An 11,329-nucleotide genomic window follows, 5' to 3' on the forward strand; every position below is an offset into this window, starting at 1 on the left:
GCCGACCCTGGCCGCGCTACGCGGCGCCCGTTGCGCCGGCCTGGGGTTGCCGGCCTTCTCTTTTTTTCTTTTTTTTTTCTGATGAGCACAGGTATTTCAGCATCTTTTTCTAGATTCTTTCTCTCTCTCTCTCTGATCTGATTTTTTTTTTTTGGGTATTTTGGTTTGTCTCTCTGTGATCTGATTTTTCTTTTTTTTGGGTATTTTGGTTGGTAGATGAGAGAGTTAGATTTTTTATTTGAAAATCGAGTTTCTGAGACTCGAGGTCCACGTAGACGCCACGTAGACGCCACATAGACCTCGAGTCTCAGAAACTCGAGTTCCAAACTCGACTTTCTGAGACTCGAGGTGCTACTAATCAATATTGTTTCTGAACCGGGTTAACTAACTAAATAGTTATAGAAAAAAAAATAGTTACCCATTTCGTCCCTTCCATGCCCTTCAACTTGTTTGATGCTCTAGCCGCTGATAATTGTACTACTACTCCTTTGGACTTGGAGTTAATGCATTTTTCTTCCTAGAGAAAAGAACACATGCACATATCAGTTCGTTGAAGATGAGTTACGTGACAGAAGGAGCCTGCTGGGTCCATCTCTCTTTCAAAAACCTTGGATTACCATAGAAGGCAGACAAAAGTTGGGCACCGACCCAGTCCAATGCAAAAGAATTGCCCATTGGGCTAAGAAATGGGCTTGTAGACTAGCTAAATCCCTCCTTTTTTTAGGGCATAAATTATCCCTTTTTATGATATTGAGCTAACCAAAATCAATGAACTTAAGGTGAACTAAAAAAAAAATGCTTATGGACATGAGTAAAAGTGGTTAGGTATAGTAAAACCCAATAAAAAATTGAATTAAAAAGGGTTCCTTGGAAATTTCAAAAATTAAAAACGTTAAAAAATGTTGCTTGATTGTGTTTGATTCCTAATTAATAGTTATTATATTGTTTGATTGTGTTTTCCTTCTATGTAAGCCACAAGGAATCTTCGGACTCTATAAAAGGATGTGCTCTCACTCTAAATAGAAATGAACCTCTATTGATCAATGATTATACAAGAATTGAATGAATATACAAGCTCTGAATCTATATTTATACACAGAGACTAAAGCAAGTAAGAAAACTGACAAAATAACTAACTCCCCAAAGGGGGAAAAATCTGTTGCAACCATATTACAGCTCAGGTACACGTGTCCAATCATCCTCCAATATTCTTGCAGATGTGGCAACATTTACTGCATTGAGTATAGCACTTGATCATAGTGAGGCATTGCTTCAATCATGGCCGTTGCCACTGTTTGATCAATGCCTTGACTATGTTGAAGTTCCAAGATAATTTGATTAGCTAAATGGACTTCTTCCTGATGCGAGGATACATTCTGCTGTAATGTTTTAACACTCCCCCTCAAGAGCAAAGCTCTTGCTTCTTGATTATGCCTTTTATACTCTGGATATTGTATCTTTTGAGCAAAAATATTGATGACTCCCAGCCTTGCTAATAATCTTGAGAATTGTTCAACCCCAAGTGCTTTTGTGAATATATCTGCCAGTTGATTCCTTGAAGAGACATAAAACATTTTAATAGTACCATCCAATACTCTGTTTCTGACTATATGACAGTCTGCCTCTATGTGCTTTGATCTCTCATGGAATACCGGATTTGCAGAGATATGTATAGCTGCCTGGTTATCACAGTATAGCAGCACTGGTCTTTCATGTGGAATGTGCAAGTCTCTTAACAAGTAAAGCAACCAAGTGACTTCACATGTGGTGGTGGCCATGGATCTGTACTCTGCTTCAGCAGAGGACCTGGACACTATGTCTTGCTTTTTAGATCTCCACGAAATCAAAGAGTCTCCCAAGAAGACACAATAACCAGTTAAGGATTTCCTTGTATCAGGGCAGCCTGCCCAATCAGCATCACAAAAGGCCTTTAGCTGCAAGTCTGATTCAACAGGGAAGAACACCCCTTGCCCTGGTGTACCTTTGATGTATTGAAGGATTCTGGTGGCTGCCTTCATGTATGGAATTCGAGGTTGAGCTAGATACTGACTGAGTCTATGAACTGCATAGGCTATATCAGGCCTACTCAAAGTCAAGTACATCAATTTCCCTATTAATCTCCTGTACTGCCCTGCATCCTTTAATAACTCCCCATCTGCCTTAGACAGCTTCAATTGCTGTTCCATTGGTGACTTGACAGGTTTGCAACCAAGCATTCCTGCTTCTTTCAAAACCTCAAGAGCATACTTTCGTTGGTTAATGCTAATGCCTTTAACACTTCTTGCAATTTCCAAACCCAAAAAAATACTTGAGTGAACCAAGATCTTTGATTCCAAACTTCTGATCTAACAAGGATTTGAGCTTGGCAACACAGGCTGAATCATTTCCTGTAATTATCATATCGTCTACATATACCAACAATGCAGTAAATGAGGAACCATCAGCATGGACAAACAAAGAATGATCTGCCTAAGACTGCTTGAAGCCAAGCTGCATAATGGTGGCAGAAAGTTTTGCATTCCATTGCCTTGAGGCTTGTTTAAGTCCATATAAGGACTTCACCAGTTTGCATACCAAAGGGGTAGCAGAAGTAGAATTAGGAAACTCCCCCTTACTGTGAAAACCAGGAGGCAAATCCATGTATACCTCCTCATCAAGATCACCATGGAGAAAGGCATTGTTTATGTCTAGTTGGTGCAAAGGCCACCCTTTGGCTGAAGCAAGAGCAATCAAAACCCTCACTGACACAGTCTTGGCAACAGGACTGAAAGTTTCCAAGAAGTCAAGCCCTTCTCTTTGAGTGTATCCTTTAGCAACCAACCTTGCTTTGTATCTTTCTACAGAGCCATCAGGATTGAGCTTCACTCTATAGACCCATTTGCATCCAATGGGTCTTTTACCTGGTGGCAAAGGAGTAATCACCCAAGTATGAGTCTGCTCTAATGCTTGAATTTCCTTATCCATGGCCTCCCTCCAAAGAGGATCAGTAACAGCCTGATGAAAGTACTGAGGTGCCTGATGACCATGACTGACTGCCATAAGATAGGATTGATAGGTTGGATCCAAATGACAGTAAGTAAGGCAATCTTTAATGTCATAAGGAGTTCCTGAGGCATGAGAAACAACTGAAGGTGATGCAGCAGCTGAATTACAAGCATAGTCCTGTAAGTATACTGGAGTTTTGTGAGCTCTGGTGGATTTTCTGGTAGGTGGGGGATCTGCATTATGGTTAGTAGGAATGGAAACAGCAATATCAATGGAATCAGAGGTAACCAAAGGCACACATGGAGGAGTAGGACTGGATGAAGAAGTTGAAGAATAATGAGAAGGTGAAACTAAAGAAGTACAAGGGAAAGAAGGCTCAATAGGAGCATCTGGTATGCTGACAGGAGTGACAAAAGGATCAATGACAGGAATAGAAGCATCAACCTCAGTAACAAAAGGATCAGAAAACTCTTGTACAGCAGTAGCAAAAGGATAAATGTTTTCATGAAAATATACATCTCTTGAAACAAAAATAGTTTTGGTAGATAGATTCATGACTTTATAACCTTTAACCCCAATAGGATAACCCAAAAAAACACATTTGGATGCTCTTGGATCAAATTTTGTTCTATTTCGAGAAAGGGTGGAAGCATAACATAGACATCCAAAGACCCTTAAGTGAGAGTAAGTTGGGGCTTGACCAAAAAGGACCTCAAAAGGAGTTTTCTGAGCTAAAACTGAAGTTGGGGTTCTGTTTATCAAGTAAGTAGCAGTAAGAATGCAATGCCCCCACAAGTACAAAGGTAAATTTGATTGAAATCTAAGTGCTCTTGCAACATTTAAGAGGTGTTGATGTTTCCTCTCAACTATTGCATTTTGTTGAGGGGTTTCAACACAACTCAATTGATGCAAGATGCCCTTTTGAGAGAAGAAGGTAGACATGGTGAATTCAGTCCCATTGTCTGTCCTGATGCATTTAACCTTTCTTGAGAATTGAGTCTCTACCATGATGCAAAATTGTTCTAAGATGACTTGGGTTTGTGATTTATGTTTAAGGAGATAAACCCAAGTACATCTTGAATAGTCATCTACAATGGTTAAAAAAAATTTGCAGCCATCAATGGTAGAGGTTGAAAATGGTCCCCATAAGTCACAGTGAATTAAATCAAAGCAATGACTAGAAGTATGAGAACTAGAAGTAAAAGGCAATCTCTTTTGCTTAGCTAAAGGGCAGATATCACATTCAAAAGTTTTATTTTCATTGAAGAGGGGTACATCATTATGTTTTAACAATGCCAATTTAGCATTTGACAAATGTCCTAATCTGAAATGCCAAATATGTGGCTGGACATTGACATTATTGACAGCATGAACATCATTTTCAGAATGAAAAACAAAAGAGAAAACAGATGAGGTTGAGATGCTCTTTTCCAGCAGATATAATCCTTTGCATTCCTTACCCAGACCAATTGTGCTCCAATGAGCCAGGTCCTGGATGAAACAAAGAGTTCCAAAGAACATAAGGCAGCAAGAAATAGACTTAGCTAGTTTGCTGACAGAAAGAAGATTGAAAGTGAATGAAGGAACACACAAAACATTGTGAAGAACAAGTTTTGTTGAGATTTCAACAGTTCCTATATGTGTAACTAAAGCTGGCTCTCCATTAGGAAGACTAACAAAAGTGTTCAAAACAGCAGTAATGGAAGTGAAACAAGATATAGAATGCACCATGTGATCTGTGGCTCCCGTATCAATTACCCAATCAGATTCATTAAAGGCAGTCCTATTGACTTTTCTAGCAGAAAAAATTGAGTGCTGAAAAGAAGGATTGAAGAAATGATTGGAATGATTACCTGACATGAGTGTAGGATTGAAAACAGGATAGGTATTGACCTGTGACTGTGAAGAAGATCCTACCAATCCAGAGCCTTCACCAGAGATTCCTCCTACACCAGTAGCCATACAAGAAATGCCTGCATTTGCTGCATGATGTGCATCACCAAGAGCTGTTCCAGTGGTTCCTGAGTTGATGAAAGCCAATAATTTCTCACATTGTGCCTTGGAAATAGGACATTGATTTCCTGTAATCAGAGCACCATCTCCAGAATTGAAAGATGCTTGATTTGCATTGGCTATTGGCTTGCCTTTGGATTTGTAACCAGGCGGATAACCATGCAGTTTGTAGCATTTTTCAATGGTGTGCCCTGCCATATTGCAGTGAGTACAGAAAGGTCTTTCCTTTTTACCATTTCCTTTGAAGTTCCCTCTGGTATTAGCATACATCGCCATTGTATCATTCTGTGAAGAACCAGAACCTCCATGGCCAACATTTTTGTGAGATTCCTCTTGCAAAATCAATGAATAAACCTTACTCATTGAAGGAAAAGGATCCATCATAAGGATTTGACTTCGCACAATGTCAAAGACCTCATTTAGTCCCATCAGAAATCTCATCACATAAGCCTTATTATGAGAATTGATTAGAGTCTTCATAGCTCCACAAGAACACTCTGGCATTGGTTCGTAGTTCAGCAATTGATCCCATAATCGCTTGAATTTGCTATAAAATTCAATTACAGACATCTGATTTTGGCGAATTTGGGAAATCTCAGTTTGTAGGTTGTAGATCTTAGGTCCATTTCCTTGTGAATACACATTCTGGAGTTCAATCCACATCTCCCTTGCTGTTTCACAGTACATTATATTGCTCGAGACATCCACATGCATAGAGTTAATCATCCATGAAAGCACCATGGTATTGCAGCTCTCCCAATCATCATACAGAGGCGAATCAAGATCAGGTTGTGTTATTTTTCCATTCACAAAACCGATCTTCTTCTTCGCAGTGAGGGCAAGTACCATAGCTCTTGACCAGGATTGATAGTTTTTCATTCCTAACAGAGGCTGTGTAACAAGAACGTTCCCTGGATTCTCACTGGAATTATAGAAATATGGATTAGGAGTAACAAAAGCTGAATTTGAATTCGTATGTGTGGATTGATTGTTGACAGGCTCAGGGGATGTGTGAGTTGATTGATTGTTTGCTTCAGTGGACGCCATTGTAGGACCTTGAAGCTCTGATACCATATAAAAGGATGTGCTCTCACTCTAAATAGAAATGAACCTCTATTGATCAATGATTATACAAGAATTGAATGAATATACAAGCTCTGAATCTATATTTATACACAGAGATTAAAGCAAGTAAGAAAACTGACAAAATAACTAACTCCCCAAAGGGGGGAAAATCTGTTGCAACCATATTCCAGCTCAGGTACACGTGTCCAATCATCCTCCAATATTCTTGCAGATGTGGCAACATTTACCGCATTGAGTATAGCACTTGATCATAGTGAGGCATAGCTTCAATCATGGCCGTTGCTACTGTTTGATCAATGCCTTGACTATGTTGAAGTTCCAAGCTAATTTGATTAGCTAAATGGACTTCTTCCTGATGCGAGGATACATTCTGCTGTAATGTTTTAACAGACTCCATAAATACCCTCTCCATATTTTCAATAATTCCTTATTATGATTGTTTTAGAATTTATATTCATAAAGATGGTATAAAGAAAATGTTCTCCGGGACCTTTGAAATTATATTTTGCATGTGATGTCCTGTCAGTAAATATTATTGATTAGAAAAGGTATAAGAACACAAATGATATTATTGACATTGTTGTAAAGATGATTCTCGATTCCAAGCCCTATAGTGACCATCTCATCTTTGATAGCCTAATCCATCCTGCAGGTTCTAAACGATATATACGTTTGAATCTAAACGTGAGAGGGGAAAGGAAAATTACTGTGGGAGAATGGGGCTGCACACTATATATATATATATATATAATATGGAAGGAAAGCTTTGTTTTACTATCTAAAGAGTTTTGGTTTAAGGGGAGGAAAATTAAGAAATTCAAACTAATGACTTTGGTTTTATGAATCGTTCTCTTCAATCACTTGTGTTACTCAAGAATACAATTAAAAATTTAAAATAAGTCTAGAGTCACACAAATAAAAAAAATAAACAAATTACAACTATTGAGTAAACAAATTGTTATTAATAATTTAATAGATAAAAATATAATATTAGTAGTAAGCTTAAATAAAAATCGATAAAAATAATAATAATAATTAAAAATTTAATTATTGTGAAAATTACTATGTTTGTAACATTACTTATGCAATTATTAGGTCTAGAAAAGAAAGACTTGCTTTTATGGGAGAAGACTTTCAAAAACCAGCTTTTTGTTATTAATATTTTTTTTTTTGACCAAAAAAAAGTATTAAACATTTTTTCAACTATAAACTGTTGAAAATTTAGACCCCTTAAACACACAGATTGCGTAGCCTAGATTAATTAGCCAAGTTGTTACTTAGTCAAATTATGCAATACTAGGTTAAAACAATCAAATAATCATATCAAGATATAAAGCAGCGGAAAATAAATAACACAAGATATGATCACCCAGGAAACCACTCGGTAAAAACCTGGGGAGGATTTGACCCACCGATCCTCAAGGCATAACAGAATTCACTATGAAAGAATTGAAGTTCTTACAGAAGGACTACAAGCTCCCCGCTCGACTTCCTAATGCTACCCACCAGTAAAACTTCCTGACACGACCACGCGCAGGCTCCGAATCCACGGACTACTTCTTTCTTGAATTCNTGGCACTATAGATACTAAAATCACAATTTAGCCAGAAATCTCAATGGACTTGACATCAGGCTTCTTCACCTCCACCTTAGGAACCGTCACAGTGAGAACACCATTTTCCATTGAAGCCTTAATCTGATCCATCTTTGCATTCTCAGGAAGCCTAAACCTCCTCAAGAATTTGCCGCTGCTACGCTCCACTCTATGCCACGTGTCTTTCTTCTCTTCCTTCTCCACCTTCCTCTCTCCGCTTATTTGCAACACTCTGTCATCTTCAACTTCAACCTTCACCTCCTCTTTGTTGAGCCCAGGAAGATCAGCTTTGAACACATGGGCTTCTGGGGTCTCCTTCCAATCCACGCGAGTGTCAACCAAGGCAGAAGCTTCTTTTGCAAACTGAGATTCAGATGAGAACGGAAAATCCTTAAATGGATCCCAAATCTCGAGCGAGAATGGATCCAAGATGTTGCTTCGGCTGCTACCTAAGAAGCTTGGAATCAGAGACATCTTAGTTACTAACTATTGTTAAGAGAAAACCTTAGAAGTTGTTGTTTGATAGGAAATCTTACAATGACACCTGCGAGTTCAGATTGGTTTGAAAAGAAAGAATGTTTTGTGTATTTATAGGTTCTTGGAGGATTCTTCAAGTGTTTTCTGGCGAATTCTAGTAGTTGTTTGTCTCCTCTGGTCTCGTTCCCGAACTTTATTGTTTGTCAATGAACTTTCTAGTTTCTCTAGCATCTTTGCGAACCTTCTGTTGGACCTAGCGAATCTAGCCCAGTGGGTACTTAGTTGTGCCGCAATGCCCACAAATACCCGTACGTATTGGGCCTAATCCATTAGTCATCCAATGTTTTGTGAATGCATAATTATTATTATCATTATTTTTTGAGAAAAAACCCGACCAACAAAAAAAAAATAAAACATGGAAACATATCACACGCTCTTGGTGCGCAACGACTCGATATTTCCACCGTTCGTATAAATAATAAATCTAACCACAAGTTTAACTAATATTTTTTTTATACAAAATAACGGTTCTACTTTTATTTATGGAGTAATCATCGCACCAAAAGTGTGTGGTGGAACAAGTTTAACTAATATAATCTCCTATAACGTGGAATACAAATTATGGGCGGCTCCACATTAAGCTCAGGGGGTTCAAATGAACCCCCTGAACTAGCCCAAAATATATATATATATATATATATATATTATAATGTAATTTTTTTTGACCCCTTAAATAAAAATTTGAATACCCTAATTCTAAAATTTTGTTAAACACAATTGAAATAAGTTTGAATATGATGCTTTTAACAATATCTTGCCTTTTTTAAACACACATAAAAGTCCAATAACAAACTAATTTGATCAAATTTTTATTTTTTTTATAAAAAAGGCCCAACAACAAAATTATAAATTTGTTAATCTTAATTCTTAAACCTTATAAAAAGCTCGTTTAGATCTTAAAAAAATTTGAAATCAATCAATCAAATGAGAGATCAGTGGATGAATAATTGTTTGGCTATGTACATGGAAAAAAAATGTAACTAATAGAATTGATAATGAAAATATTATGTAACGATTTCAAAATATGAAACCTCAAAGAAGGTAATCGTAAAACTTCTTGCATTTGGGTTTTTTTTTTTTTTTTTAAATTCCAATATATTCAACTTCATTTTTGTTTTAGATTTTATATAATTTATGTTTCTCATTGCACCCTCTAAAAAATAATCCTAAAACCGCCACTGATATAAATAATCTTAAGAAATTATTGTATAGTCTCAGAGTATCAAAATTCGTACTTTCTCCTCTCACATAAATAATGGGTCTCACTAATTAAATTCAGGTGGACCTACCATTCATGTGAGAGGAGGGAGTACGCATTTATGATACTCCAGGAGTACTTAATAATTTTCCAATAATCTTTACCACTTTATGTTCCACTAATTACAAATTTGTCATGTGTTTTTTTTTTTTTTTTTTTAATTTTAAACTTTGATTGTTTTATAAAGAAAGTTAAACAAATACATGGTAAGTTGTAATTGATGAAACATAAAGTAGAACACAAAAAATAATATAGAAGATTTATATTCTATATTAGTTAACTAATATTTTTTTTTTTTATACAAAATAACAATTCTACTTTTACTTGTGGAGTAACCATCGCACCAAAAGTGTGTGGTGGTCAAGTTTAACTAATATAATCTCCTATAACGTGGAATACAAATAATCTTGAGAAATTATTGTGTACTCTCAAAGTACCATAAATTCGTACTTCCTGCTCTTACATAAATAATGGGTCATACTAATTAAATTCATGGTGGACCTACCATTCATGTGAGATGAGGGAGTACGCATTTATAATATTCCGGGAATACTTAATAATTTTTCAATAATCTTTACCATTTTTTGTGTTCCACTTTATGTTCCACTAATTACAAATTTGTCATATGTTTTTTTTTTTTTTTTTTATTTTAAACTTTGATTGTTTTATAATGAAAGTTAAACAAATATATAGTAAGTTGTAATTGATGAAACATAAAGTAGAACACAAAAAATAATATAGAAGATTTATATTCTATAACGTGAGATGAAAGAGATCGATGCGATTTTAGTTCTTGAGCACTAAATAATTATTTTAAAAAATATATATTTTCTCTTCTCAATAGTTTGTATTTAACAAAAGTTGAGTGCACGTGCATGAATATGTAACCCTATACAAAGTCATATTAATTCTTATAAATTGTTAAATATTGAAGTATTGAATGAAGACAAGTAACAGAATGCAAGGCTAGCTAGCGCATAGCATCAACTAGAGCTCTGTTGATGTGCTTGCCAAGACGAGTTGTATCAGGTAGAAGTTTTGTTATCCATTACACACCTCTGGATAACTCTGATGTATTTTCCACTCGTTTAATTTGTACGATATATTGGTTAATGTCTTCTTCTTCTTTTTTTTAAACCAAAAACCCACGAAAAAGATAGCCCAATTATTTTAGGGCCCTTTATTCCTTTCTTTTATTTTATTTGCCCCAAACCTGTGTAACTTTAATGGGAAATTTTGAAGGAGTGTACTGTGGGATTGAGATTTGAGATCAAAAAGGAGAATCTATTTAAGCTTACCTATGGGACTAGGATGCTGATTTGAATAGGGGCTTGGACCTGGAGCACTTGCGAATTCCATGAACTTATTAGTAGTAGACCCACGCGCAGGCTACAAGCCCAGAAAATAACGCCCTAATAATTTGTTGTTTGTCTCCTAAGTTTAGATAAACAAGTTTATTAAAAAAAAAAGTTTAGCTAAACCATGAAATCCATCTTAACTCATTTAATGCTAACTGACAAGATCGATTTAGATTTATTAAGTTTTTAAGGGACCATTTCTTCTAGTAAAGCATTACAAAGCGTGTTTAGCTAACTAAGAGCTGTTTATTATTGTTGTTTAAGTAATAATTTTTAGTGTTTAAACAATATTACATATATTTTTACGTATTTTTTATTCACACGTATTTTTAAAAAATACAAATAATATTACTAAAACAACAATACTAAACGGTCCTAAATTATCATATTTTAGAGTTAAACCAAATTGTTGCATTGTCCGAAGAAACCAACTACACAAGGTTGTTATTCCTTCTAATGTCCAACAACTATAGGCCTTATTCACTGCTTAAAGTTGGG

The 11,329-nt window shown here is 35.9% G+C and overlaps 2 protein-coding genes across 2 annotated transcripts; both read right to left on the bottom strand.

Annotated features, from left to right (window-relative positions):
- Window positions 1-5,032: 5,032 nt before the first annotated feature.
- Window positions 5,033-6,045, bottom strand: LOC112036613 (uncharacterized). The gene is made up of 2 exons (XM_024069447.2): window positions 5,130-6,045; window positions 5,033-5,043 (listed from the first exon to the last, which is right to left on the bottom strand). The coding sequence occupies exons 1-2, from the start codon at window positions 6,043-6,045 to the stop codon at window positions 5,033-5,035; spliced, it is 927 nt and encodes a 308-aa protein (XP_023925215.2).
- A 1,618-nt stretch (window positions 6,046-7,663) lies between these two features.
- LOC136068378 (18.2 kDa class I heat shock protein-like) lies at window positions 7,664-8,324 on the bottom strand. The gene has a single exon (XM_065775468.1). It carries the CDS (start codon window positions 8,150-8,152, stop codon window positions 7,685-7,687), a length of 468 nt encoding a protein of 155 aa, XP_065631540.1. The 5' UTR covers window positions 8,153-8,324; the 3' UTR covers window positions 7,664-7,684.
- Between the last annotated feature and the right edge of the window lie 3,005 nt (window positions 8,325-11,329).

Source organism: Quercus suber, unplaced genomic scaffold (genome assembly GCF_002906115.3).
Source record: "Quercus suber isolate HL8 unplaced genomic scaffold, Cork oak 2.0 scaffold_112, whole genome shotgun sequence".
Taxonomy (NCBI): domain Eukaryota; kingdom Viridiplantae; phylum Streptophyta; class Magnoliopsida; order Fagales; family Fagaceae; genus Quercus; species Quercus suber.

Coding starts and splice junctions, on each gene's coding strand:
- LOC112036613 (XM_024069447.2), bottom strand. CDS start 6,045: ATGGCGTCCACTGAAGCAAACAATCAATCAACTCACACATCCCCTGAG.
- LOC136068378 (XM_065775468.1), bottom strand. CDS start 8,152: ATGTCTCTGATTCCAAGCTTCTTAGGTAGCAGCCGAAGCAACATCTTG.